The following is a 27445-nucleotide window of genomic DNA, read 5'->3' as shown; positions in this document are numbered from 1 at the left end:
GCACGGCATAGCATAGGAAAAGAATTTGGATTAAATCTTAAATTCCAGTCCTGCGTAATCTTGGAAAGTGTCTAGTTCCGCAGAGCCACTGTTTCCTCATCTTTAAAACCATGATTGGATGTCTACGGATCTGAGATGTTTGCAAAGCTCTACAAGACCACCTAGAACTCAGAGCGCGTAAGAAGGCTGTGGGAAATCCAAACGAGCTGAGGTGGAGAGGCTCATATTCGAGGTTTTTTTTATTCAGGAGATGGTGATGGAGAGTGCTGCAGGATTTTGAGCGTGCGGGACATTTACAGCATCTGGCATAAGAGTATTCCCGTCGGCCTGAATCGGAAACAAATCTCTCTGCTAGGCATTCCGGCCCAAGGGCACCTTAAATTTCTAATCACGGAGAATACGAGGTTATTGCTGGAACCTGGAAGCAGTACCTGACCATCGTAGGTGCTCAATAATTGTTTAATGAAGGATAGGGTCGGCACGAAGGGAAAACGTTGGCGTAAAGGTAGGAGAAGCTTCCGCGAGAGCCGTGGCCAGCCCTAGCGCCGGGATTTTCGTGTCGCTATAGCAACGCTCCGCTCCACGCCCACCCACCCGGGAACTACAAGTCCCACAAGCGCCCGCGGCTCTCCTGCCCCCCCCCCCCCCCAACAGGGGAGAAGGGGCGCGGGCGAGCGCGGAACCGGCTTTTCCTCTTTCCTGCACCGTGATTGGTCCGTGCCTCTGGGAGACGGCCAATGAGTGCGCTCAGGAAGAGCGGCGAGGCCAATATGGCTTCCTGCACCTGGTGACCGTTGAAGACACTGTGTTCGGTCTCATGGAGAAGCCCAGGGGTGTCGAGGTGAGAGGGAGCGGGCTTACCGTGACTGAGAAGAGGAACCCCCAGAGCCTTGCTCGTGGACCCGTTAGGCCTTTTGGCGACGCGTGGAGGGCGGAGGGTGGAAGGATGGATAAACGGAGGTAGTTAGCGTGAGCAGGGCCAGAGGCGGTTGGTGTTGCCTGTTGCTCCCGTGCTGCCGGGGCGACGTCGGGCGAGGAGTTCAGGGAGAACAGCCTCCCTGGCCTGGGGGAAGGGGAACTGGGTTGAGGATGAGAGCCGCCTCGTGGTCGTGTTCTTTAGAGATGGTGAGGCCTGTCACATCGCCGTGGGAAGTGAAGGGAGATTAAAGTTTAATAAACAGTCCGGCTGGAGCGTTCACGTGCGTCATCTCCCAATCAACTCACAACAGTCCTGTTAGTGTTTCGTTTTTATGGTTAAAGTGGCGGAGGCTTAGAAAGGTGGTGCGTCTCCCAGGAAGGTCACGCAGCTGATAGAGCGTCAGGTTCCCAAACTCCAGCTGTTATGCTTTTCTCACTCTGCTGCAACCTGTAAGCCACTCACCCCGTTATCATTTGGCCTCTGGTCACCTTATATTTGAATTCGGTTTCCTTTCCAGCACATTTGCATGTGTAGTTGTAAATATAAAGTGGAATAGCTCAAAAATTGTACAGGGGTAAAGGAGAATAATAAGAAGTAGTGAATAAGAATAATAGCTCACAGGTTTAGAGCTGTCCCTAACTGCTGGAAACAGAACCAGGCTTTACACATCTTATCTCCGTCTTCATAATCCTCTAAGGAAGCCTTGTTATTATCTCCTTTGTACTGGTGAGGAAACCGAGTAGCAAGGTTAAATATCTTGCATAAAATCACACAGTTAATAAGTGGTAGAGACAGGAGTCAAACCCAGGCAAATCTGGTTTGAAAGCCTAGGCTTTTAAGCAGGAATAATTGCCAACATTTACTCCACACTTACTACGTGCAGGCCACTGTTTTGAGTGGTTTACCTGTGTTAACCCCTACTTATCCCCCAAAGCCTGTGAAATAGGTGGTATTATCCTCATTGACAGATGCAGAAACTGAGGCACCGAGGGATGGACTTGCTGCAGATCATAAGCAGTAGAGATGGTATTTGAGCCCTGGGCTAGAACCCAAACTCTTCACGCCTTTTCTCCTACATGCCAGTTAGAGCCATATACAGCATCTCATTTACATTTCACATGCTGTGAGCCAAATATTTTTCTTATCTGATAGATGAAAAAATTGAGGCCCAGAGAGGTTAAATGACTTGTCCAAGGACTCACTGCTAGTTAGGATCAGAGCTGAGTCGAAAGCTATGGTACATACTGCTATGCTGTAACTGTTGTGTCTTTTGCCTCCCAAATCCTCCTTAGGGCAGTCTGGGTCCCAAATGAACTTTTCTATGACTTAAATTGTTTTTGAATTGAAATTATTTTGGTGTATAAATGCTGAAGGACGAAGAATGACTTTCTAATAAACGTCTTTCCCAGAATATCTTCAAGAGGCGCCTTAGGATATTTTCATATCATTGTATTCTGTTTGAATCATGTTAAGATATAATTTATAAATTTGCAGAAGGAGCTTAGTGAATTCCTAATACATGTTTTCTGTCTTGTTAAGCTATTCTGTTGAGTTGCAGTTGAGAAATGTATAAACGAGAAATGATCCTGCTGTTTGCAAAAGGGGTATTTGATTCTGCCTGCCACTTTGCCCAAAAGTATTGACTTGACCAAGAACTGGAAAGGGAGCTGGTAGCAGATCTGCAGCCTCCCTCCCCACACGCTAAGCCAACCGTGATTCTTTCTGCCTGTTTTGTGTCATCCTTTCACCAGGAGACTCCATCTTCAGAACCAATGGAGGAAGAAGAGGAAGATGACGACTTGGAGCTCTTTGGTGGCTATGACAGTTTCCGAAGTTATAACAGCAGTGCGGGCAGTGAGAGCAGCTCCTACCTAGAGGAGTCAAGTGAAGCAGAAAATGAGGATCGGGAAGCAGGGGAGCTGCCCACCTCCCCACTGCATTTGCTCAGCCCTGGGACTCCCCGCTCCTTGGATGGCAGTGGTTCTGAGCCAGGTGCCTTCAGAGTGTCCCCGGAAGATGGGCAGGTTTCAGGAGGCTATGGAGGAAGAGGGAGGTATAGCCTTGTGGGCAGAGCCGTCCAGGTGCAAAGGGCTGTTTGATCAGATGTCTAAGGACTGTGAGAGAGACAGAGCATCCCGAGTAGCCCCAGGGGCCATTTCTTCTGCAGCAGTCTGATTTCAAACTGTGATTTCGTTCATACGACTACTGTGTATTCACGTTAGATGCCAGTCATTAATGTGGTGTTGCTTTTACATTTGTGTGAATAACTGGTAGATTTCTAAGCCTGGATGTTGAGAAGATAGAACACTTGTTCTAGTTACTATCTGGGTAGGGACAAGAAATAACTTGTGGGTTGGAAGTGAGGGGGAGGGAAATATAGAATAAAGTGACCCTCAAGGAAGAGGATTAGGGTGGAGGTGGGCAGATAAGAATCCCCATGGATCATCTGGAAGCCAGTTGGCTTCAGAGATGTGATGCTTGGGCAGCTGCTGGACCCCAGTGTCAGGGCCTCCAGTGTGTGGACTGCCTGTGGAAAGAGGCAGGCTAGGCGGTCTCTGACGAGGCTCCTTTTGCTTGGTACCCAAACTCTTCAGAAGAGAAAACTCTTTGCCAGTTGATCTTACTTCCTTTCTATTCGTCCTATTTTCTCTTCCTCTCTCCTTTTTTATTTTTTTCCCTTCTCTCTTCTTCAGCCATTCTCTTAGAATCTTAGAACTTTAGAACTAGAAGGAAGATTAAAGACCATCTAGTCCAGGGGTTCTCTGGCCTAGCTGTGCATTAGAATCACCTAGGGAGCTTTTAACAAACTACAGACGCCTGCGTCCCACCACAGACCTGTTAATTAGAATCTCAGGCTTGGGCAGTTTCAAAAGCTCCCCAAGTGATTCTAATATGGTGTCAGGGTTGCAACATTGGTTTAGTTCAGTCTCCTTATAGATGAGAAGAAAATAGCCCCATAGAGGGGTAGGCCTGTTGGTGCAGCGGTTAAGTTCGCACGTTCCCCTTCTTGGCGGCCTGGGGTTCACCGGTTCAGATCCCAGGTGTGGACATGGCACCACTTGGCAAAAGGCATGCTGTGGTAGGCGTCCCACGTATAAAGTAGAGGAAGATGGGCATGGATGTTAGCTCAGGGCCAGTCTTCCTCAGCAAAAAAGAGGAGGATTGGCAGTAGTTAGCTCAGGGCTAATCTTCCTCAAAAAAAAAAAAAAGAGACCCACAGAAGTTAAGTGATGTGAGCACTTTTTCCTTCTCATTTTCGTCTTTGCAAACTTTCCAACACACCTGTTTCCCCAGTCATCCTCATGGATTTTCCTTAGCCCCACTGTTGACACATAGAGCCAAGGGATGCCAAGCAGCTTATTTTAGGTGAAATAGGTTCAGATGTACATACCTGAACTTCCTCCTTCTATTCCAGTTCTGTCAGCCTTAGTGGGGCTGGGAGTTACCTGGTTAACGCAGTGCCCCAGGTTTTGAAGGGCCCATCACTTTGTTTGATTTGGGGTGACTGTATCAGGTGAGTCATGTGCTAAGTTCTCTTCCCAGCTGTCTGTGAGATGTGTGGTATCGTGGGTACAAGAGAAGCCTTCTTCTCCAAGACCAAGAGATTCTGCAGTGTCTCCTGTTCCAGGAGCTACTCCTCCAACTCCAAGAAAGCCAGTATCTTGGCTAGATTACAGGTGAGAGGCAGTCATTTGGAAGACCCTTCCCGGGGCCCTGGGTGCTGAGACACCAAGTTACTGATGGCAAGGGGCCAAGAGGGCTTAGGAAGGACCTGGCTTCTGGCTGTCTGAGGTTGTAAATTTCCTGGTATTTTTTATGTTCTCAAACCGTAGAGGGCAGAGGAATCCATTTATGGAGCTTGTTAAATTGCAGATTCCTGGAGCCTCCCCTCCATTCCCCACCCTCACCCCTCAGAGTCTGATGTGTCCAGTAAGTTTTAAACAAGAACCTTGAGGGAGTCTGACGCCCCTGGTCTTCACACCATACTTTTATAAATACTCTGAAAGGAGGATGGCAAACAGGCACAAGGTTCACCAGCCACAGTGGGTTTAGGAAGTTGATGCATCGTCTCTGACTCCATGTCGTAGGCAGCCACCTAGAAAGTCTTACCACCTCTAGTTAATTATTGACATTCATAGAATTTTTAGGAATGGAAGTATTCTTAGAGATGTGTTGTCTAACCCACACATTAATTGATAAATGTGCTGAGGTTCAGAGAGGAAGAATGACTTGCCTAGGGGTGGCTCTGTAGGAAGACAGCAGCAGAACTGAGACTGGAACCTCATCTCAGGTGCCTAGCCTTGTGTCGTTGCATGGTAACTATGGCCACGGTCCCCAGCACCGGTTCTCAGACTGGACTGCACATTGGCATCACCTGGAAAGTTTCTAAAATATTGATGCTTGGGCTGGCCCATGGCCGAGTGGTTAAGTTCGCGCACTCCACTTCAGCGGCCCAGGGTTTTGCCAGTTCGGATAGTGGGCGCGGACATGGCACCACTCATCAGGTCACACTGAGGTGGTCTCCCACGTAGCACAACCAGAGGCACTCACAACTAGAATACACAACTATGTACTGGGGGGCTTTGGGGAGAAGAAGAAGAAAAAGATTGGCAACAGATGTTAGTTCAGGTGCCAGTCTTTAAATAAATAAAATAAAAATAAAATATTGATGCTTGGATCTTATGCCCAAAGATTCTGATTGAATTGGGATGGAGCATGGCCTGGACATAGGGTCTTTAGAGAGCTCCCCAGGTGGCTCTAATGTGCAGCAAAGTTTAAGACCCACTGCTCTGACATTTATTGTGTTAAAAAAAACCAAACCAAAAAAAAAAAACTGAGTAAATTTGAAAATAATTGGCTTTATTCAACAATTCATGAATCAGACAGCATCCCAGCTAGCAGATAGACGGGAGCACCAAAGAGCTGAACAAGATGAGAGATTTTATGGGCAGAAGAGGTCAGGGACAAGGAAAGAGCAGATTACCTCATCTTTCTTTGGGGGACAGATGGGATCCAGCAGGTGGGTTACCTCACTGGTGCCGACCAGGAAGTAACAGATTTACTTGTTTGAGGTTGCGTTCCTGGGAGAGGTTGAAACTGCTGTTAGGTTAGCGATTAAGTCCTGGTTTGCTGACATGGGGCTTAGCACAAGTGACTCCAATTTGGTCTTGTCTCTTTTTTATCAATTGAAGTTTTGTCGTGCCAGCTCTTTTGCTTAGTGCTTCATCCATTTTCTCTCTCCCCTCTGTGGGACAATTACTGCTGTTTCCCTCATTCTGTGGATTTTAGTCAGGGCATAGAAAACTTCCTCTCCTCAGTGAGCTAATAATAATATTGTTAATAGCTACAATTTGGGGGTACTTGCTAAGGACTTGGCACTTCAGTCCAACCAATGATGTCTAAAAAATGAATTTTAAAAAATTCCTATTTTAAAGGCTCAAAAATTGTTAGTAACTTACAAAGACACACAAATAAAATTGGAGAGCAGGGATCAGACCCCAAGTCTGCGTGGGATTAAACCCAAGTTTCTACTTTACTGATCTCTTTAGTAAGTTCTCTGAGCCTTTCTGATCAGTGCTTACATCACAAACTACAGACCAGATCAGTGGCTTTCACTTTGGGGGACAACCCCTCTGAGCACCTGATGAAAGCCAGGGACCCTATCCAGAACATTCATGTGTGTACAAAATATTGCCTCCTGATTCAGCTCATGGACCCTCTGAAGCCCACTCTGCCATAAATCTGTAGGAGCACCGGAGGAAGGAGATGGCTGAGTTGAAGCCACTAGGAAGAGGTTCCTGGAGGAAGCGACAGCTTAAAAGATAGGACTTGTGTCCCTCCCTGTTTGCCCCCCCACCCCCATCCCCCCAGCTGGACACTAGCTGAGCACTACTGAATGCAGGGCACAATTCAGTAACTCCCATCCCTTCTCCCCTTTCTGAGCTAAGCACTGTTGTTTTTATCATCTTGGTTTACAAATGAAGAAAGTGAGGCCCCAAGGAGATTAACTGAACCAATGCCTGGATAAACCAGGCAGTCCAAATCCAGATCCGTGTTCTTAACCATTAGGCTATACCCGTCCTCTCCTCCTCCCTCCAGGGAAAACCACCAACCAAGAAAGCCAAGGTCCTGCACAAGGCCGCCTGGTCTGCCAAAATTGGAGCCTTCCTCCACTCTCAGGGGACGGGACAGCTAGCAGATGGGACACCGACAGGGCAAGATGGTAAGACAGCAGAGGACTGGTGCTCAGGAAGTGCTGGGGGCAGGGGTGCCAGGACTGGGGTGGCCCTCCCTAGGAGCCGGGAATGGAAAAGGTGACCAGCTAGGAAGTGCCTGGCGCAGGCTTACTGAGGAGTGCATCCTCCTCACCTGGTAGGTATTGTGGAAATTACCCCAGAAAATTCCTTCAGTCGCCCTTAAATTGCCCTACCCTTGATGTCTTAAAAGCCAAGAATTGGCTGCTTTTGTTTTGCATTGCTTTTAGCCCTATGGCTTTTTTCCCCTAGAGACCCAGATCTGGCCTGAAGAGGGGTGGGGAGAGGGGTCATGGGATAAGGAGAGGAAACTTTCTTTCTGAGTGTGTGTAGCAATTTCTAAGCAAATTAAATGTAGGCATGGAGCAGCTCTGCTCTAGATGGTCTGTGTTTCCCACAGAACTGGAGCTCCACAGGCATGAGGGTTGAGGGTTGGAGGGGCCTAGGTGTGTGTACCTCCCAGCCGTTTAGACTGGCTGTGGCCAGTGAGAAGCTGGGGGACGTCTGAGGAATTTAAACCCAAGGGTCTTTGAATTTCCTTCCTTCTCTGGGGAAAGAAAGGTCAGACATTTCCTTCTGAATGTCTCCTTGCCTCCTGAGAGTCTGCGGCCTTTGAATAAGGTCCTCCCCCATCCTGATGGCCACTGGTGGGGCAGGTACAGGGCTGCTGAGGAGAAGTGGCCTCCTGTGGACTTGGGATCAAGGTTGCTGCTGGGGTGGGAGAAGGACCTACTTCTACAGGCTCTGCAAGGGCCAGGTTCCTGGAGTGGCTGCTGCTTGAGCGCCCAGCCTCAGTTCTCCTCAACTCTCTTCCTCTTTCTGCTCCACAGCGCTGGTCTTGGGCTTTGACTGGGGGAAGTTCCTGAAGGATCACAGTTACAAGGCTGCTCCTGTGAGCTGTTTTAAACACGTGAGTGCCCTGGAGATGAGGGAGGGAGAGCAGGGAGCCCCGGTGCTCACCCCCGTCTCACCCAGCTGCGTCATGAGCACTGTTCCAGGCTGGATGTTGGCACTGGGGGAAGAACAGTGGTGAGGCCTGGGTGGTCAGAGCCCAGCTTTGCCATTTGTTCCAGTTTACCTTCCTGCCCACTGCTTTTCAAAAAGGCCTCCAACAAATCCTCATTGAGGGCTTCTGGTACAGTGCTTCCCCTCTGAGGCCCCCACTTTGCTTATTTACCTGATGGAACTTTGTGCTAGTTGATGCCTAAGAGCCAAGTCGGAAATCTTTTTCTCTTTTCATCCAATTTTTGGTGTTTTCCCATTGAAAGCTTGGTGCTTCTGAACTGCCCTGGGCCCCTTGGTCCTCCCTGGCCCCTATCATTGAGAAGCACCAGGAGGGTGAGCCTTGGAGGGCTGGGCTTGGAGTGGAACTCAACACGCAGCATCCGTGGCCCGTGGTAGGCCGCAGGCCAGGAGAGAAGCTGAGAGCAGCACTCTTTTTTTGTCTTTCAAGCTGATTTCCTAAACCCCAGGAAATCCAGGAGGAGGCCCTTTTACTCTTGGAGTCTTCTCACCAGAGTCAACCCACTTCCTCACCTCTCTCTGAACTGCTGCTGAGCTTGGAGGAGTGTCCTGAACAATGAAGAGTTGGCGCTCCAGCAGCTTGACTCGCTGACTCCTCTCCTCTCTGAGTTACCAGTGAAAACGCACCTGTCTCCTAGTGGGGAAAGCTCCTTTGCCCTGAATTCTCTAGCCGTCCTGGCATTTTCATTGCAGGGCAGTTACATCATACTTGCACTTAACATATCTCATCCAATATGCGCTGTAAAAAGCCCACCTCTTTGTGCCTGGGTAGCATAATCATTTCTAGGTTCTGTGATGAACCCCATCTCTGTGGCCAGGGAGATGGAATGAGATACCCCGATTGGCTTAAGCCAGGGCTGAGAATGAAAAAATGGTCAGTTTACCCAAAGGAGATTCAAGGTATTCTTGGCAGCAACATGAGGATTAGATATTGGGAAGGCAACTGACAGCAGTCCATTGCAGACAGGGCACATTTAACAGGAGGAGAAGACCAGTTGGAGAGGTGAAGAAAGAATGTGCCAGAAATAGTGTGTGGTTAAACACCTCTGTGAGAGCTGGCATGGTAGTAGCTGAGAGACGAAGGAGTCATGAGCCTCAAGGCCCGGATTTGAGTGACAGTTGAGAGGTGATACTTGTGCCGGAGACAGTGCCTGGCATGCAGTGAGCTCTAGAAAGTGTTAGGCTGGCACAGGTGTGATGTGCCCAAGATGATACAGCTAGGAGCTGCTCCTGTAAAGATTAGCACTCGGGGCTGTCCGACTCTGGACCTCAGACCATCACCCCCCGCCCACCACCCCTCCATTTCCTGACCCAGCTCTTTAAGGACACTGGACACATCTTACTCATCTCTTTATCCCTAGTTCCGTGCCTGGCTTTTTGCACACAATGAGTGATGTGAAAAGCTGAGGTGTAGGGGAGAAGGAAGCAACGACTCGTGAGGCAGCCAGTCTTTCCTGCCTGTCCAGGCAGCTCACTGTCCCTCCTTGAATGCTCTCATCCCCACACAGGTCCCTCTCTATGACCAGTGGGAGGATGTGATGAAGGGGATGAAGGTGGAGGTGCTCAACAGTGACGCTGTGCTCCCCAGCAGGGTGTACTGGATCGCCTCTGTCATCCAGGCAGCAGGTGGGTGTTCCATTGGCCAAGCGGGGTCAGGGTCTGGAGAGTGATATCTCCAGATGGGTGGGCAGTGTTGTAGGCAGAAATTGGCTTCACAAAACAAATAAAAAACCCACCCACTGGAGTTTCTGCCTCTCTTCTTGGGATTCTCCTCCCTTCCCTACCTTAGAGGGGACCTCAGAGCTTGGCAAGTTTGGAAACTCGCATTTTTTAAGTTTATTCCAGGGATGATCAGGCGATAGAAAATTCTCACCACTATGCCATATTGCTTTCCAAGTAAGTGGCATGGGCCTGTTTTGGCTCTGACTGTGGTGGACAACAGGGACTCAGCTTGCCTGGAAGGAATTCTTGGAATAGGCCACGGAGAGTCCGGTGTAGGCTGGAGAAGAGGGAAGGCCTGAGAATATACCTTTCCCTGTCCCACTCTCCCTCCTGGTGCCCTTTCCCTTCTTTCAGGGTACCGGGTGCTGCTACGGTACGAAGGCTTTGAAAATGATGCCAGCCATGACTTCTGGTGCAACCTGGGAACCGTGGATGTCCACCCCATTGGCTGGTGTGCCATCAACAGCAAGATCCTGGTGCCCCCACGGAGTGAGTTGACGAGACAGTTCTCTGTCTTGGTTCGTGCAGGGCCTTTGGCAGAAGGGGGAGTCCTCTGTCTTAGGTTAGACCAGAACAGAACCCACTTGCCTCCTTGCTTCCTGTTCTCCCCTGACCCAGAGGCAGATCCAAGTTGTGCAGCCCAATTTTATAAGATGAGATGATTGCTGGCCTGCTCAGGCAGATATAAGTTGTTTAGTCCCCTCTGCTGATCTCTGGGGGCCTCTGCCCCCCTGTTGGTGGGAGTGTTGTCAGTCTGTGTAATCTGCTTGTCTCTCCACAGCCATCCACGCCAAGTTCACTGACTGGAAGGGCTACCTCATGAAACGGTTGGTAGGCTCCAGGACGCTCCCCGTGGATTTCCATATCAAGGTCTGGCAGTGAGCCCTTTGGGTCTCCTAACTGACCTCCTTCCTGCCCCTCTCCCATTTTATCTATCCTTTGTGCTACTCATTGGAGTATTTTTTCTAAGACTCCCTTGCTTGCTAATTTAGCGGCTCCTCCTCTCCACCCAGACTCTTTGATCCAGCCGTTTGCTCTTCCAGACCCTGACCTGTGCTCACAGCATTTTTCAGGAGCGTCCATTCAACAGATTTTCTTAAGCACTTGTTGTAAACAAGGCACTGTAGGAAATACAGACCCTGCCATCCAAGACTCCCCAGTCTGGCAGAGGAAAGGAAGTCATGCATCTGAGTAATTATAAAATAGCCTTGGTTCTGACCCCAGGGATGTGCCTCAGAATCATCTGTGTGGCATTTAATTTTACTTAAAATCATTTCGTTTAACTTAAAACATCATGCACGTGGTACAAATTCAGAGGGATCACAGGGTGCAAGCAAAGACCTAGTCCCTCCCACCTCTGTATGCCAGACCCTCAGTGTGGGGCTTGCTCACACAGGGCCTGGCCGCGCCTGAGGTCCCCTGACTCAGCCGCTCATGGGTGTGGGTCCCATGTTGCCCTGGGTAAGTGTCACAGCAGTGAGCGAGGGAGTGCAGGGCAGATGCTGACATGACACGAAACTGAACAGGCCTTGTGGCCTCAGGAGGCAGGCATTGAGGAAGGCTTCTGGAGAGAATGGCATTTGAACTCAACCTTGACAGCTAGGGTGTGGGTGGCCTGGAAGCCAGCAGTGGAAAACAAGGATGGAGTGGGAGTTGGGGCCCTGTCACCTAAGGCACCAGATGCCGGAAAAGGCCTTCAACAAGGAATGGTTCCAAGCACCTCAAGGACACATTCTCTGGCTTTTTTTCCTTAAAGTAGAATTGATTTTTCCCTTATTTGAACTCGCTGGGTGCTACTCATTTGCTGTTTATCTCCCTATATGTTGTTAATTATCTTTTCATGTTCTCTTTCCATCAAAACTGCAAGCTTTTTCTCCTGTGTTTCCCATTGTGCCTCACACAGTTGGCAGATAGGGCGACTGACGATGATCATTCCCTCTCTCTCAGCTGGCCCTAGTCTTAAGATGAGGCAGATGACTGTGGGTGGTGCAGGCGACTAGGGGTATCGAGGTGGCCTCCTTTCTGCTTTAATTAATAGGAGCTTGATTCTGGGTGGCAGAGCAGGGCTCCCTGTGGACCCACCGGCAAGCACCCGCTGACTCGCGGTCAGGTAGCCAGTCCTGCGGTGCGCGCTGGAGGCAATACAAAAGCGGCTGCCCCCGAAGATGGGGGTGTGCGGGCTCCGGGGGGGGCGGGGCGGGAGGAAGCGCCAATCCAGACGTGCCCTTTGATGCCGGCATTGTCATAAGTGCTTAGTAAAATGTTTGCATGAGTGACCCATCCGCCCAGGGCAGGTGTGTAGACATTTGCCTGTTAGTCGAGAAGAAACATTAAGTGAGCACTAACTGTGCCTAGTTCCGTGCTTGTAGCTGAGAATGTAGAAGCGAATCAAGGCGAACCTCCCTTCTGCCCTTACAGAGCTCCCGTTCCCACAGGTGGCCGGGACAGCCGAGGGCAGCGAAGTAGTGTTGGGTTGGGGCTGTGCCGCTGGGTGCACAGGAAAGGAGGGTGACAGGAGAGGCTAGGTGGGAAGGCACCAGCCAGGCAGTCGGTGTCAGGTGTGCTCCAGCCCTTGAGCTGAGGGCTGGAGGGCCTGTGCTGTAGGACTCTGTGTCACCTTTTCCCGGTGGCTGCCTTGTGACCTCAGACTCCCCTCTGGTGGGATTTGAAATGGCACTGCTCAATCCCCACCATGCCCAGGCTGGGGCTGGTTCCCCCTGAACCAGCAGTGCCCTGGGGCTAGAAAAGCTGTGCAGAGCTGGCCATACCCATTCCCCTACCCAGGCGAGATGGCACCGACGGCACAGCAAACAAAAGGAATCTCCCACCCCCTCACCCATGCCCCACTGTCGGGGCTCTAGAGCAGCTTGCGGTCATCTTGGTCACTGGCCCTTGCTGGGTCAGAGGGTGCAGGCTTTGCTACTGAGGTGATATGAGAGCCGTTCTGAGCTGCAGCCCAGCAGGGTCAGAGCTGGAATTCGGCTTATGGAGGCACAAGGGGACTCAGTTCTCTGGACACGAGGCTTCTGTGTGCCATCGGCAGGGGGCTGAGAGGTAGAGGGGAGTGTGGGGTACCTGTGGGATCAGAGTGCAGATCCCTGAAAGAGCACAGGGCTAGACACCGGGACCAGGTTTGAGGCTCAGCTCTGGCGCCAGTGCATCTGTGTGACTCTGGGCAAGTCACTTGACCTCTCCAGGGCACCTGTTTCCTTAGTCTGAAATGGGTTTGTGATTCCCATCCTATTGCCTATCTGGCATTTTGGCGCACACGCTGTAGGCTATGCACTGTCCCTCAGTATCATCCTGGAGAATCGGGGACCAGGGTGGAACCTGTTAGGATAGGAGGGCTCATCTGCCTGCTTCCTGACTTAAGTGTTTGGGGTACTTCCACCCCACCTTCCCTGTCCTCTGGTTACTTTTGAGAGACAGAACAAGAATGTGGGTGGAGGGTCCTCATGACCACAACAGGCCTATGTTCTGATGTCGCTGCAGATGGTGGAGAGCATGAAGTACCCCTTTCGGCAGGGCATGCGGTTAGAGGTGGTCGACAAGTCCCAGGTGTCACGGACCCGCATGGCCGTAGTGGACACAGTAATCGGGGGTCGCCTGCGGCTCCTCTATGAAGATGGTGACAGTGACGATGACTTCTGGTGCCATATGTGGAGCCCCCTGATCCACCCAGTGGGTTGGTCACGGCGTGTCGGCCATGGCATCAAGCTGTCAGGTGAGCAGAGCCCCAGGCCAGTGTGACCCCAGGCTCTGCTGCCCCAAGGCGTGCGTGACAGCACCTTCTCTACACCCCACAACAATGCTGTGTGGTAGAGTGATGATCATCTCTGCCCTGCAGATGACAATACTGAGGTCCAGAGAGGTTGAGTGACTTGACCAAGGTCACTCAGCTTGTAAGTGGTAAAATCAATTTGAATCCAGAGGCTACAGGCTCCATCCTCTCCCTTGTCATGTGGGAAGAGTCTGGGTCTCAAGGGTTGAAGAGCTCCTGATGTCTTCTGTCTGCTAGTTTAGGTGGGGGCTGGGGGTGGTGCTGCGATACAGATTAGAGCAGGCCAGCCCCCACATTTCTGAGGGAGGCGTGGTGATGGCCCTGTTAGCAACCTCAACACCCTTCTCTTCCTCACTCCTTCTGCCATCTCCCCAAAAGAGAGGCGCAGTGACATGGCCCACCATCCCACCTTCCGGAAAATCTACTGTGATGCTGTTCCTTACCTGTTCAAGAAGGTGAGGCACACCCCTGGGCACGTTCCCCTCGGCCGTAGGGCCATTCCAGGCTTGAGGACCCTGGCTCTTCCTGGGATGCCCCTTTCCTTCCCCGTTTCCTTCCCAGGCCTACAGCAGGTGAGGCCTCCTTCTCCCTGGCTTCCCCAGGGCCGGCCTAGCGATGCCCCAACTGCCCCGTTCCTTTAAGGTTCGAGCTGTCTACACGGAAGGCGGTTGGTTTGAGGAGGGGATGAAACTGGAGGCCATTGATCCCCTGAATCTGGGCAACATCTGCGTGGCAACCATCTGCAAGGTGAGCCTGGGGCTGGCCCTACAGCTGCCAATATGGCTGTCTGAGGGGACGGAGAGGGCACAGAGCTCTGGACTCCACGTCCTTCCCACCTGCCGAGCAAGGGTTGCTCCCGGGGTACCTGATTTTTGTGAGTAGGGGACTTATCTGCTTCTTGCTCAGAATCTGCTTTTATGTCCAGGTCCGAGACGAGTTGGACAAGTTTTTTTTGAGTACCTGGCCTGAGCCTGGTCCTGGGTCAGTTGTAGGCCCTGCCCTGTCACCTGACTGTGGGCCTTCCCACTGCCACATGCCATCTCTTTTGAGTGCTGGCCTAGCTGAGAGCCACAGCCACCTCCATTATTGCTGCAGCCTGAGGAACAAATGCCCGCCCCTCGGCCCTCCTGGGGGACATGCTGATTTGCCCCTTTAACGAATCTCCAGGCTGGGCCTTTGTGCTCCCCACTGAGAATACTGTGGCAAAAAGACAGATGCAGTCCCTGCTGGCATGGCGTTTGCTGTCTAGTGAGGACGGCAGTAATCTCGCAGGTGCAGGTCACAGGAGTGCTGAGTGCTCTGAAGCAGAAACTCAGGGAAGGCTGGGATCTAGCTCCATTTGGATCCACCAGCCTCGCGTCCCCACCGTGGCCACCTTACCCTGGGATAAGGGGTAAAGTTCATGCTACCATGTTCTCTGTGTGCCCTGCCCCCCCCCCCCCACCCCCTAGATTCTGCTGGATGGCTACCTGATGATCTGTGTGGATGGGGGCCCCTCCACAGATGGCTCAGACTGGTTCTGTTACCATGCCTCCTCCCACGCCATCTTCCCAGCCACCTTCTGCCAAAAGAACGACATTGAGCTCACTCCCCCAAAAGGTAAGACTGGCCTTGCAGTTGGAAGGGACAGGGTAAGGCCATAAACCCAGAGTCCTGACCAAGCCAGACCCCTGGAGCTCAGAGTCTCAGGGTGGATAGGAGAGGTGACAGAGCCATCCAAGGGGACCACTAGCTGGTGTGTGATTTGGTCCCTTTGGGCATTGAACAACCTGTACAACAGGACCAGGGTCCTGGAGCAGGCAACAGCCTGGGGAGAAGAGAAGGCAGCTGCTGGGGAGTCCCCAGGCTGGGTCCTGCGCAAGCTCCAGGCGCCCCTTTGGCAGTGCGCTCCTTTTCTGGACTCCCTCCCGCTCACCCGCCTCTCCCTCCACACCTGTGCTTTCTGTTCCTCCAGGCCACGAGCCACACACTTTCAACTGGGAGACCTACTTGGAGAAGACCAAGTCAAAAGCGGCTCCATCGAGACTCTTTAACATGGTGAGGAGACCCAGGATGCAAGGGGCTGGGGGCGGCCTCAGGACTGGCCCTGCTCACTGCCAGGGGTGGCAGTTCCAACCCCTTCTCTTTTCGTGAGTCTCTACTGCTGAGATCGGCCACTGGGGGGGAGAAGTCCCAGCTGTGACATGGGCACTGTGCTGAGCAGTGTAGCCGGTCCCTTTCCCAGAGGGGCTGGGGCATGGGAAGAAAGTGCAGTGGGGTCATTGGTCAGAGGAACTTTCCCCTGAGGGCACTCAGCCCCACTCCCTCCGTCCAGTTCTGCGCCGCCCCCCACCCCGACCCCGGCAGGGAGCTGGCTGGCTTAGTCACTGCCTTCTTCCCCCTCACCAGGACTGCCCCAACCACGGCTTCAAGGTGGGCATGAAGCTGGAGGCCGTGGACCTGATGGAGCCCCGGCTCATCTGCGTGGCCACAGTGAAGCGGGTGGTGCATCGGCTCCTCAGCATCCACTTCGATGGCTGGGACAGCGAGTATGACCAGTGGGTGGACTGTGAGTCCCCGGACATCTACCCCGTCGGCTGGTGTGAGCTCACCGGCTACCAGCTCCAGCCACCCGTGGCTGCAGGTCTGGGCTCTTGCGGCCCTAAGGGGCTCTTGACTTTCTTCCTTTTTCCTTCCTGCCGACCACTCCCCTGCCCCATGCCCACCTCATTCTTTGGCATGAGATCGAGAAGTCTCCTGGGCCACCTCTGAGTAGCGTGGCCCTTGTCTCCCCTCCTCCCGCTCCTGACTTCTCTGTCTCCCTCTCCCTCTGGCCTGCAGAGCTCCTTCCTTGACCTTGCCCACTCTGTCATATGCTCGTGCCCTTGTGCACCCAGGTAAACTATCCAGGTCCCTCTGAGCAGCCCTGGTGACGAGGGTGGGCAGAAGGGACAGCCGTTCTCCAGTCCCTCCCCTCACCTACCCCTGGTTCTCACTGCCCAACTTTGGATTTCCTTCTTGGGATGTCCTGTAAGGGAGGCTAGTGAGGGGCGGTCAGGGGTCTCGGGATGTGCCTGTACCCCATGTCTTCTCTCAACTCTTCTCACCTCCTGCCCTTGTCTTTGAACAACAGAGCCGACCACACCTCTGAAGGCCAAAGAGGCCACGAAGAAGAAAAAGAAACAGTTCGGGAAGAAAAGTAAGTGATGCTTTAAAGCAGCCCTGGGCTAGTGGGGACCTGGGAGCGGAGGGGGGAGTTGCCACTTAGGTGGTGCTCTTCATGGTCCCTCCATCTCCTCTCCCTCGCCCTTTGGCCCCATGGGCCTGTCACCCTGAGTATTCAGGGACCCAGAGCATAAACAGGCAGTCTTCAGTCTCTGGCGATAGTCAGAATGCTAAGGAAAAGAGACAAGATTGTAACTGAGAGGGGAGGGACCGCATCCCTGCTGCCCCGTGGTCAGAAATCGGCATGGCTTCCTCAGCAGTGCGCAGCTGCCGTGTTTGAAAGTGAAAAGGCTGGGAGGAATGGAAGCTGCTCCCCAAGGCTGTCCTTCTTCCTTCATGACCCCCTGAGGGGTGGGAGCAAGGGCAGCCACCAAGCTTCTGTGTCATGTCCCTAGGCGGGGCCCCCCTCTCAATAGGTGCTAAGCTCAGTGTGGCCTCAGCTCAGGCAGCAGGGTGGAGGGGGCAGGGATTGGAGGGGGCACAGCCATCCTCCAGAGCTGCAGGCCTCTGGTAGTGAGGTGGTCTCCACGACGTGGCACCACCCAGAGAAGAGGATGTCCAAAACAGGGACAAAGGAAATGCATGCAGTCCCTGGGGAAGATCAAGATCCTGTGAGGATATGAGTTGATCAAGTGGGAGGCCCCTGTGCTGTTCAAAACACGAGGCTGGGAAAGGCACGCTTTACAGGTGAAAGAAGAAAGGATTGGAGAAGGGAAGGACAACAGCCATGTGGGGGACGTGGCATTAATCCGCTATTGGAGAGAATCTCTCTGAGCCTCAGGCACACTGCCCTGAGATCAGAAGTCAGAGTTCAGGCCTTCTGGTCCTCCAGTTGGCACCTTCCCCTCTGCTGGATGAGATCCAGCCTTTGAACCTCACATGGATACAACCCTATGCTGGTTTAATTCTGTTTTTATTCAAAGGGAAAAGAATACCACCCACCAAGACCCGGCCCCTCAGACAGGGGTCCAAGAAGCCCCTGCTGGAGGATGACCTGCCGGCTGCAGAGAAGATCTCGTCAGAGCCCGTTCCTGATGAGAGTAAGAGCCTTCTAGGGTCGAGGCAGTGCTCAGAGGCGGCCTCTCTCCTTCCCCACCTGGGCACAGAAGAGTAGAGAAGTTTAAAGAGAGTTTTCTGGGCACCAAGCAGTCCTTCTCGGACCACCGGGCCTGGAGAGCTTCCCAAACATCCACCCCAGCTCTGAATAGAGCCGAGCATCTCTAGCCGGGCCCTCTCCATCTCTGCCCCCACCTCACGTGCTTGGCAGAGTGGGCGGCAGAGAGGCAGGTGCCAGTGACTCTGGCACAGCCTGCCTGGCTGGGGTGTGACAGGGCCCTGGACCTTCTCTGCTGTCTGCCCCCACAGACGGGGACAGGGCTCTCCCTGCCACATCCTGAGTGCCCCCACCTGTAAGAAGCCAGAGCCCTTCCCTAGATCCTGAGCCCCTGTCCGTCCCAGTGTTACACAGCCACTCACTCTGTTCTCCCTGCCCACCTCCTCCTCTAGTCATTGCTGTGCGTGTGAAGGAGGAGCACCTTGACATGGCCACGCCTGACAAGGCCCCCAGTCCAGAGCTGCCTGTTCCCATCAAGAACATCAAACAGGAGACAGACGACTAAGCCTTCCCCACTGCCAGCTGGCCACCTAGCTGGAAGCCAGCCCAGGCCCCTCTCTTGCCCCCACCCCACTTTACCTTGGAGCCTGAGCCTTTTTGCATAGACTCTGCCTGGTGCCGCGAGGGTGAGGGCTGGGCACTGAGGGAGCAGCTGGGGGCTCCTTTGACCTGCCCTGTTGCCTCTGCCCTCCTCTGTGGCAAGGCCTACGTGACTGGGGCTGCCTGAGGCCCCCAAACCTGTCTGAGCAACTGCCTCTCCAGCTAGAATTCCCAGAGCGCTCCCTTACGGTATCCTCCTCTGCACCCACCATATCCCTCAATTGCCAGGGGTGGCGGGCTGCCCCCCAGTCACACTGGAAGACAGTGGGTGAAGTGTGTGCGTGCGCATGCCCAAGCAAGTCATCTAAAGGCCCGGAGCAGCTCTCTTGAGGGGGAGATAGTCACCTATGCTTGCTGGACGGGGTGCTGACTGGGTTTGTGCAGGGCCTGGGCTGTTTGGTGTCATCCCAAAGATGGAGCAACAAGCCCAAGGGGAGTCGATTTCCAGCTGGTTCAGAGAGAACTTGATCCTATCTCCTTTGCTAAAGGCACTAGGCAGCCTCACATGGTGCAGAAACGAGGCCCAGACAGCAGCCTGTTGGTGCAGCCTGAATTCTCCAAGAAGTGACTGGGTTTGGATCACAGTGAAGACCGAGGATAGAGGCAGGTCTCAGGACAGGGGCCGTGCCTCTCCCCACCATTACACACACACCCCACCCCAGACTTGAGCAGTGACGGGTCAGTGAGCCCCCAGGGGAGGACCGTGGCCTGCTCATGGAGCCCTGCTTCTGCTGAGGGTGACGTGCCTGGTTAAACCAGTGCATTGTCCTGGCTGCCCTTGCAGTTAAGGGATCCAGTTCTGGCTGAAGAGCTTCTGGGAAAACTGGACTCTTGCACTTTGGCCTTTAGTTCCCTCCTGAATGAAGAAGCCATGCGTACAGGTGCTTTGGGCACAGAAGCCCCAGCATCCGGATGGCAGAGGTGGAAGACAGGTTTAGCTGCCCTTCCAGCCCTGGACTGGCTCCCCAGACTTCTTGTCTGAGACAATTAAATCCTCCCCTTGCTGAAGTTCAGTTTGTCATATTTCTGTTCCTTACAGCAGAGTGTATTCTGATAGGCCACCTCATAGTATCAATTATGAAGGTTAAGTGAATGCAATGTGAAGGTGTGTGCAGAACAATAAAGAATAAATGTCGCCTGTCATCTGAGCGCCCTGTCTCCATAGCAACCACATGCTGTATTATCTTTTATGTTTCTGCCGTTTCCTCCCCCCAAGACCCTGAGTTCAAAATCCGAGCCCGGGTCGTCTGCCCCTCGGGCCTGGCAAGAAGTTGGCCCCAGTGAGTGTGTGTGATGTGGAAGTGTACATAGCTGTTGTGTTGCTGGGAACTAAAGGCCAATTTGATGTGTCACAGATGGGAGGGTTGAGTTCTGGGATGTTTTTACTCAAGGCACAGAATGAACCTTGTGCCTCAGTTGCCCCTGGAAGGAACTAAGTCACAGTCTCAGCAGTGGGGCTGCTGACTGGGGAACATCCACGAGGACCTCTTTCACTCCCTGCTCCCACTGCTTGATGACCTGCAGGGGTTCCTGGCGTGGACTACACCAAAGCACACACTTGAAGCCCCTGCACCTCGCACCTTTACTGTCCCCCACTCTAGATCCTCAGCTCTGCTCGAGGGGCGGGGAAGCAAGGGAACTGCCTCTGACAGCGCCGTATGCCAGGCACTAGCTCACACGTTTACACATCCTATTTCGTCTCCACAGTATCCCTGTGAGTACGTGTGGACCTCATTTTACAGACAAGGAAAAGGAAAGCTTGTTAAGATTTAGTATCTTAGTTGCTCAAGTTTACGACTGTTAAATGACAGCAGTGGGACTAAGCCCAGGTTGATCTGCCAAATGACCGCCAGTACTCATTCACTGACTCACTCAGCGTTATTTACTAAGCACCTTCCACATGCCAGACACCAAACTAGAGGTTGTGACCTCAAAGGAGAGTGAGGCGCTGGTGGCTCAGCCTCGTGAGTCAGCAAGCTGAGCACCCCAGCCCAGAACACTCTGGGAGGGCTCAGGGTCCTTACCTTTCAATTCCTTTGTGTTCCTGGAAGGAAACTGCCACTTTCATCAAAAGAAAAAAGAAAAACCCAGAACTCCAGGGCTGGCATTTTTGGAGGAACATTATGTCAGAAAGGGTGGCTGGATGGAAGGGTCCGTGATGTCCTGACTCCTGCCACAGCCACCATACTATGGTTCCCTTTTAACTAAAGCCCTGACCTGGAGGCAGACCCATCAGAGCTGCTGCTCCTGAGCCAAGCTCGGCGTCCACACGAGCTCCCCGAGGGCTGATGCAGGGAGAAGGCACTCAGGCTATTTATTAACACAATGCCTGGCAGAAAGTTGGTGCCACGCCAAGTGTCAGCTGAGATTAATATTGGCTGTTGTCCTTAACGCTAGTTCCAGGTCTTACTTCTAAGGCAGAACTGCTCCCCTTTAGCTTGGAGTCTTTTTAGGGGTTCCTTTCTCACTCGCAGCCTACCTCCACAGGGAACACTGTTAGGGATAAGTTACACCCCCTCGAAGAGGATATGCCTCAGAATGAGACCTTATATAGAAATAGGGTCTTCACAGAGGTAATTAAAACGTCATTAGGGTGGGCCCTAATCCAATATGACGTGTCATTATAAAAGGGTAACTTGGACACAGAGGTAGTGGGAAGATGACATGAGGAGACACAGGGAGATGCCATATGAAGATGGAGGCAGAAACTGGACCTGTGCTGCCAAAAGCCAAGGAACATCTCTGGGGCCACCAGAGGCTGGAAGGGGGCCGGAAGGATCCTCCCCTAGAGCCTTCAGAGGGAGCCCTGCCGACACCCTGACTTCAGAATTCTCACCTCCAGAGCAGTGCGACAATGCGTGGCTGCTGTTGTTAGCCCCCCGGTCTGTGTGCTTTGTTTCGACGGCCCTGGGGAGCTACTAGAGACACCATCTCACGGCCCCGGGCACCCCGAATCTTCAAAAGCGGCTCCAAAGGCAGGCCGGGCCCTCTCCCCACCTTCCTTTGTTCTGTTCTCATTTTCCTCTAAGGACTGGCTTCTCCCTGTGGACCCCCTACACGCTCTCAACACACAGCGGGGGTTCCCACATGGAGCGGCGCCCATGTCCTGCTCACTCTTCTCTGACACGCTGCGAGATTTTGCTACAACTGAGCGTCCAAGTGTGAGTGGATTGTCCGCTGGATGTGATGTCAAGGGGGTGATGGAATGATGCAGAGTGGGGTCCAACCTTGACTGACAAGCGGTGGGAGGTGGTGCCAACACCACACCTGCACTTCTGCTCTTCTGGTCCCAGGGATGAGCGGGACCCTTGAGGTGAGGGTGGGAAACGGTCAACAGTGATCGAGCAATTACGGTAGTAACAGCAGGGTTGATTTCATGGACACACCGGGGCCCAATGTGCTGTCGCTTATTGGAAAGGCCACTGTCCCACAGCATGGAATAGCGTGTCGTCACTTCCTTACAAACCCACCCTGGGCCCAGCCCCAAGGTAGAGAAGGTGAGGAGAGGGGAATGGACACAACTGAACAGAAGCAACAGCGTCATTGACCAGATCTGGAACCACATGAAACTGAGACCAAGAGAAGTCAGGCCCCTGAGACCCTGGGGGCTTTGGAACCTAACCCACCCACCAAGGCCTGCCCCCACCTGCCCCGAGGCCAACCTTGTCTGCTCCCAGCTGTCTTCCCTTCATGGAGTTATTCTCCTGGCACTGGGGGTCCGCTTGGCCTTCCTGGCAGCCCAGCCCGGGCAGGCTTCAAAGACAGCAGCTGCAGCCTTCACCCTCTGGCCACGGGCCCTGGGGGGCGCGGCACAGGTGGCCCCCACGCGCAGGTTCAGCCCAGTGAGCCACCTGAGGAGAAGAGAGAGTTTGGGGAACCCACCGTGCCCAGCCCTCCTGAGGAGCGCAAGGAGGCCCTCGGGAACTCAGGGGCAGTGGGGCCTAGTGGGTAAGACGGACTCTGGAGAGAATCCTGGCTCGGCTCCTCACCAGTCATGTGACCCTGAGCAAGTCCCTCCAAACCTCAGATCCCTTCTCTGTAAAAAGGGGATAGTAGGGGCGGCCCGGTGGCACAGGGGTTAAGTGCACACGTTCCGCTTCGGGGGCCCGGGGTTCACCGGTTCGGATCCTGGGTGCAGACATGGCACCGCTTGGCCAGCCATACTGTGGTAGGCGTCCCACATAGAAAGTAGAGGAAGATGGGCACTGGTCTTAGCTCAGGGCCAGTCTTCCTCAGCAAAAAGAGGAGGACTGGCAGCAGTTAGCTCAGGGCTAATCTTCCTCAAAAAAAAAAAGGGGGGGATAGTAATAGTAATGAACAGTTACAGAGGGCTGACAACCCAGACACCGTTCCAACCAACATATGCATGCCAACAAATTTAATGTAATTCTTACAAACCACCACTACGGGGTGCATGCAAACACTGTCATCCCCTCGACAGATGAGGGACGGGCACAAAGTTAGTCACAGAGCCAGATTTAAGCCCAGATCTGCACACTCCAGGATTCTTGTTGCTTTCTTATGTAACTATGCAAAGTGCCCACATGTATATATCAGGTCCCACCCCACCAGGCTGGGTGGATTTCACTTCCACCCTATGGATGAAGGAACAGAAGCTCAGAGAAGTCCACCCCAAGCCCCATGCCCGTTTGGCTCCCCCTGGAAGGGTGGCCAGCCCTGGCAGGACCCTCCCCTAAAAGCTGCTCAGCTGGCACAGACATGGTGCCCTGGGGAGATGCTGGGGGCTTGATGAGAGCAGCTGGTGGGTCCCTGGCTGGGGCTCCAGGTGGGGGTGCTCACCTGTGAAGTGGGAGCAGCTGGCAGTCGCAGCGGAAGGGATTGCCACTGAGGTCGATGAGCTCCAGCTGGCTGAGACCGGGCAGGGCCGGCAGAGCCTGCAGCTGGTTCTTCTGCAAGTATAGGCTCTGGAGCTGGGGTCCCAGGCCCGAGAAGGCCCCGGGAGAAATCTGCAAGGAGGTGCCAGGCCCTGGGATAAGCCGCTGCCAGGCCCGCCCCTCCCCCAGGCCTGGAGGGAGCCCTGTGCACCCCCTGCAGAAGGGAAGTGGAGAGCCCAAGGTGGCCCAGGCAGGAAGGGCAGTGCTGGTGTGGAAACCCAGGTTGGTCTGATGCTAAAGCACTGCCCTTTGCAAGTCCCCCGGACCCCCAGTTCATGGTTCTTTCTGCTATGCCTGAAGCACCTCTCCATAACGGCAAAGCCTGTTGGGGGCTCCAGCCCTGCCCTCAAAGTGTACAACTGTAGGTAACCCCATGGACCCACATTCCTCCCTCCTCCACGCCCCGGCAGCGCCCTCCCTGGCAGGCCTCTCCACGTGGCATAGGATTCTGCTGGTCTGTCACCCACACCTGAGCTCCCTGGGGGTGGGCATAGTGTCTGGCTTATCTCAGCGTCCTCAAGCCCAGCCTCAGGCCTGGCACTGTGGGGGCGGCAGTGTTTGCTGAGTGAATGCACGCTGCATGGGCCATCGTGCTGCCCTCCCCACCCCCACAGCCCCTGTGCCCACCTGCTCCAGGCCACTGCTGTTCAGGAAGAGGTGCTGCAGGGACAGGCCCACGGGCCGAAAGGCCTCATGGCTCAGGGTCCTGAGCAGGTTCCCCGAGAGCTGCAGCTCCAGGAGGGCAGGCAGCCCCTCCAGGGCCTCAGTGGGCACCTCTCGCAGCTGGTTCCTGTCAAGGTGCAGCTTCTCCAGCTCCCGAGCTGGGCCCAGGGCCCCAGGGGACACTTGGGTGATGCGGTTCCCACTCAGATAGAGCCAGCGCAAGGCCTGCACACCTGCCAGGTCCCCAGGGGCCAGGCGATCCACAGCATTGTCCTGCAGGTGCAGGGAGAAGAGGCCGGGCAGGGCACGCAGGGCGGCCCCTGGCACCTGCAGGAAGCGGTTGCGCTCGAGATACAGGTAGCCCAGGCGAGGGGCCCCTTCGAGGGCGGCAGCGCTGAGACCTGACAGCTGGTTGTCAGAGAGGTAGAGGTACATCAGGCTGCCCAGCCCTGCCAGGGCGCCCGCCTCCAGCTCCACGATACCGCAGTGCTGCAGGTGCAGCGACACCAGGAGGCCCAGGCCTGGGAAGGCCGCGCGGGGCACCAAAGAGAAGTGGTTCTGCCTCAGGTCCAGGAGCTGGGTGTCGTTGGGGAAGCCGCGGGGTACAGCCTGCAGGCCTCGGCCCTCACAGCCGCTGTGCCGGGACTCAGAGGCGCACACGCAGACGCGCGGGCAGGGCTTGGCCGCCCCATCCTCCTCCTTGGGGGCACTGGGAGGGCCGAGGGGCCGCACAGCAGCCAGGTCCTCTTCCTCTTCCTCTGCTCCATCTCCAGGACAGCGCAGGTCCGAGGGCCGCAGGGCATCCAGGGCCTCACCTCGCAAGCGCTTGGGACCCCTGCACGTACCATCCGAGCGCACGCGTGCCCGTGCCAACCACTGGAGCAGTGGCCGGGCCTGGCATCCACACCACAGCGGGTTCCCCTGCAGCCACAGCCGGCGCAGCTGCCCCGGAACCTGAAGTGGCAGCAGGGTGTCCAGCTGGTTCCCACGGAGGTCCAGAGTGTGCAGATGTGGGCAGTGGGCAAAGGCCCTGGGGTCCAGAGCCTGCAGGGCCCCGTGGTCCAGCATCAGCTCCCGCAGGCTGGGCAGTGCCAGCCCGTCCTCCTCCCCCATGTAGGTGAATGGATTGTGGCCCAGCTCAAGATGGACCAGGCCTTGGGCCTGAGACAAGGCCAGCCCGGGCAGGGCCTGCAGCTCGTTGTGGTGCAGGCTGAGCCGGCGCAGGGCGGGCAGGCCAGCCAGGGCCTCAGGGGCCAGCACGCTGAGCGCGTTGTGGGACAGCTGCAGCCAGCGGGTGCGCAGCAGCCCCTGGAAGGCCATGGCAGGCAGGTAGACAAGGGCGTTGCGTGCCAGGTTCAGTGTGGCCAGTGCACCCAGTGCCCCGAACGTCCCTGGCCGCAGCTCCTCCAGCATGTTCCCCTCCAGGTCCAGCCGCCGCAGCGAGCCCAGCCCATCCAGCGCCTCCTGGGGCAGTGCAGTCAGGCGATTGGAAGCCAGGTTGAGAAGAAGCAGGCGGCCCAGGCCACGGAAGGCACCCTCAGCCACCAGCTCCACCTGGCAGTGCCGCAGGTCCAGATGTGTCAGATAAGGCAGGTCCTGGAAGGCAGCTGGAGGGATCACCTTCAGCATGTTGCCCTGGAGGTCCAGCCGCTGGGTCAGCTGAGCAGGCAGAGGTGAGGGAGGCTGAGCAGCGCAAGGACTACAGCCTGTGCCCCTTGCTAACCCTGGCCTTTGCACGTACTGTTCCCTCACCTTTCCCTCATTCTCTTCATCCTGCTCCCTGACACATCCTCCAGGAACCCTTTCTCCTCAGCCACCGGGGCATCCCACACTCTGGCACTTTTCATGTTGAATTGTCACTGCCCATTTACCTTCTCTCTTCCCCACTAGCTTTTGACTCCATGGAGCAGAGACCATATCTTATCCCAGTATATCCCTAGTTCTCTGCCACAGGGTCTGTAATTAATTCAATATTTATCTATAGTTCACCTATTTATTCCAATCACACAGCATTTTAAATAGATTGTCTCCCTGTTGGTGGTTGTTATCATTCCCATTTTACAGATGTGAAGGCTGAGGCGCAGAGAGGAAAAGGGACTTGCCAAGGTCTCCCACCAGGCAGTGGCAGGTCCACTGGCACCAGCCCAGGCTCCTCCTCCTGATGTCCTCCCCCTGGAGCCCTTCCCTGCTGACCTCGGGGATGGCGTTCGGCACCTCGGTGAGGTTCTGGTGCCGGCAGGCAACATGCCGCCTGGAGTTGTCACACACGCAGGTCCATGGGCAGCGCTGGCCAGTGGCCTGCCAGGTTGGGCCCAGCAGCAGCAGCAGAGGAAGCAGCAGCACCAAGGAGAGGCCCTGGGACCTGGGAGAAGAAGGGAGGGTCAGGCAGGCGTTCACAGGGGCAAGGAGCCCACGCTGTCCACTCACTGAGCCCTGTTCCTGTTCCCAGAGCCCCTCAGACATCTTCATCTCCCTCCTTTGGCCCCGGAGAGGGTGTCATTGCTCTGTGCTCACAAACCCCGGGCTACAGAGGTTCTATTGTTGGCCCTGTTTCACACTGGGAGAAACTGAGGCTCAGAAAGGCGATCTGGCGAGTCCCTTTGACGGTCTCTGCCCAGCTGCTCTGTGAGGCCTTGACGAAGGCAAGGAGGGCTCCGGGGCCCAGGCCGTGGTGAGGCTCCCTGGTGCAGGGGGAGGCCTGGACCTCCCAGTGTGAGGTTGGTGGTAGAAGGAGTGGCAGCCAGTCCTCAGGCAGATGTGGCGCCAGCTCCACAGTGGCAGGGAGTATACTGTCATCCACCTCAAAAAGACAGCCTGGCTGCCGGAGGGGGGACCCAGGCCCAGCCCGGGTTGCAAGGCAGGCCTCAGGGGACCAGGTCTTGTGGGCTCTGAGAGCCTTGAGGAGCCCAACGTCAGAGCCACGCTGACAGTGAGCAGGCAGCCCAGGCCTCTCCTCTCCTGTTCATCCCCTTGTCCTCCTCCGTCTCAGTGCCACCCAGCTGGTCTAGACTGGGATGGGGGGAACTGAGGGGATGGGTTTGGGGCTGTGGTTTGGGCAAGGTCTATCTACTTACCTGTCTGTCGACCCACCTGTCAACAGCTCCCTCCACCCCCGCCCTTTATCCATCCATCCATTACCCACCTGGACCCCTTCATCTCGCAACTGCAGCCACTGCCTCTTGCTTCTCAGGGACAACTACTGTCTCGGTGGTTCTCTTCGGCTCCCCAATGCTCCACTCACTACCAGCAACCAAAGGGAGCTTTCCAAAA

The 27445-nt window shown here is 54.6% G+C and overlaps 2 protein-coding genes across 3 annotated transcripts; one reads left to right on the top strand and one right to left on the bottom strand.

Annotated features, from left to right (window-relative positions):
* The first annotated feature begins 91 nt into the window (after positions 1-91).
* L3MBTL2 (L3MBTL histone methyl-lysine binding protein 2) lies at positions 92-19785 on the top strand. 2 transcript variants are annotated; one of them, XR_011502572.1, is made up of 18 exons: positions 687-841; positions 2671-2911; positions 4463-4596; positions 7019-7142; positions 8004-8083; positions 9705-9822; positions 10273-10407; positions 10700-10788; positions 13411-13642; positions 14078-14154; positions 14342-14446; positions 15151-15298; positions 15654-15736; positions 16088-16322; positions 16520-16575; positions 16812-16877; positions 17827-17943; positions 18410-19785. XR_011502572.1 is itself a non-coding variant. In XM_014858994.3 (17 exons), exons 1-17 carry the CDS (start codon positions 818-820, stop codon positions 18520-18522), a joined length of 2121 nt encoding a protein of 706 aa, XP_014714480.3. In that variant the 5' UTR covers positions 92-817; the 3' UTR covers positions 18523-19785. The 2 variants fall into 2 exon arrangements, 1 of the variants encoding a protein (XP_014714480.3); XM_014858994.3 differs by lacking the exon at positions 16520-16575 and having other exon boundaries at positions 92-841.
* On the bottom strand, positions 17973-27436 carry CHADL (chondroadherin like). Its single transcript, XM_070506816.1, is given in 7 exon segments — positions 17973-17999; positions 22280-22308; positions 22311-22468; positions 23418-23584; positions 24140-25834; positions 26369-26537; positions 27318-27436. Coding segments are annotated over 7 exon segments (2259 nt in total). The 5' UTR covers positions 27332-27436.
* Positions 27437-27445: the final 9 nt, after the last annotated feature.

Source organism: Equus asinus, chromosome 4 (assembly GCF_041296235.1).
Source record: "Equus asinus isolate D_3611 breed Donkey chromosome 4, EquAss-T2T_v2, whole genome shotgun sequence".
Classification (NCBI taxonomy): domain Eukaryota; kingdom Metazoa; phylum Chordata; class Mammalia; order Perissodactyla; family Equidae; genus Equus; species Equus asinus.
The sequence above is the reverse complement of the archived record's forward strand: the minus strand, read 5'-3'. Positions and strand labels throughout refer to the sequence as shown.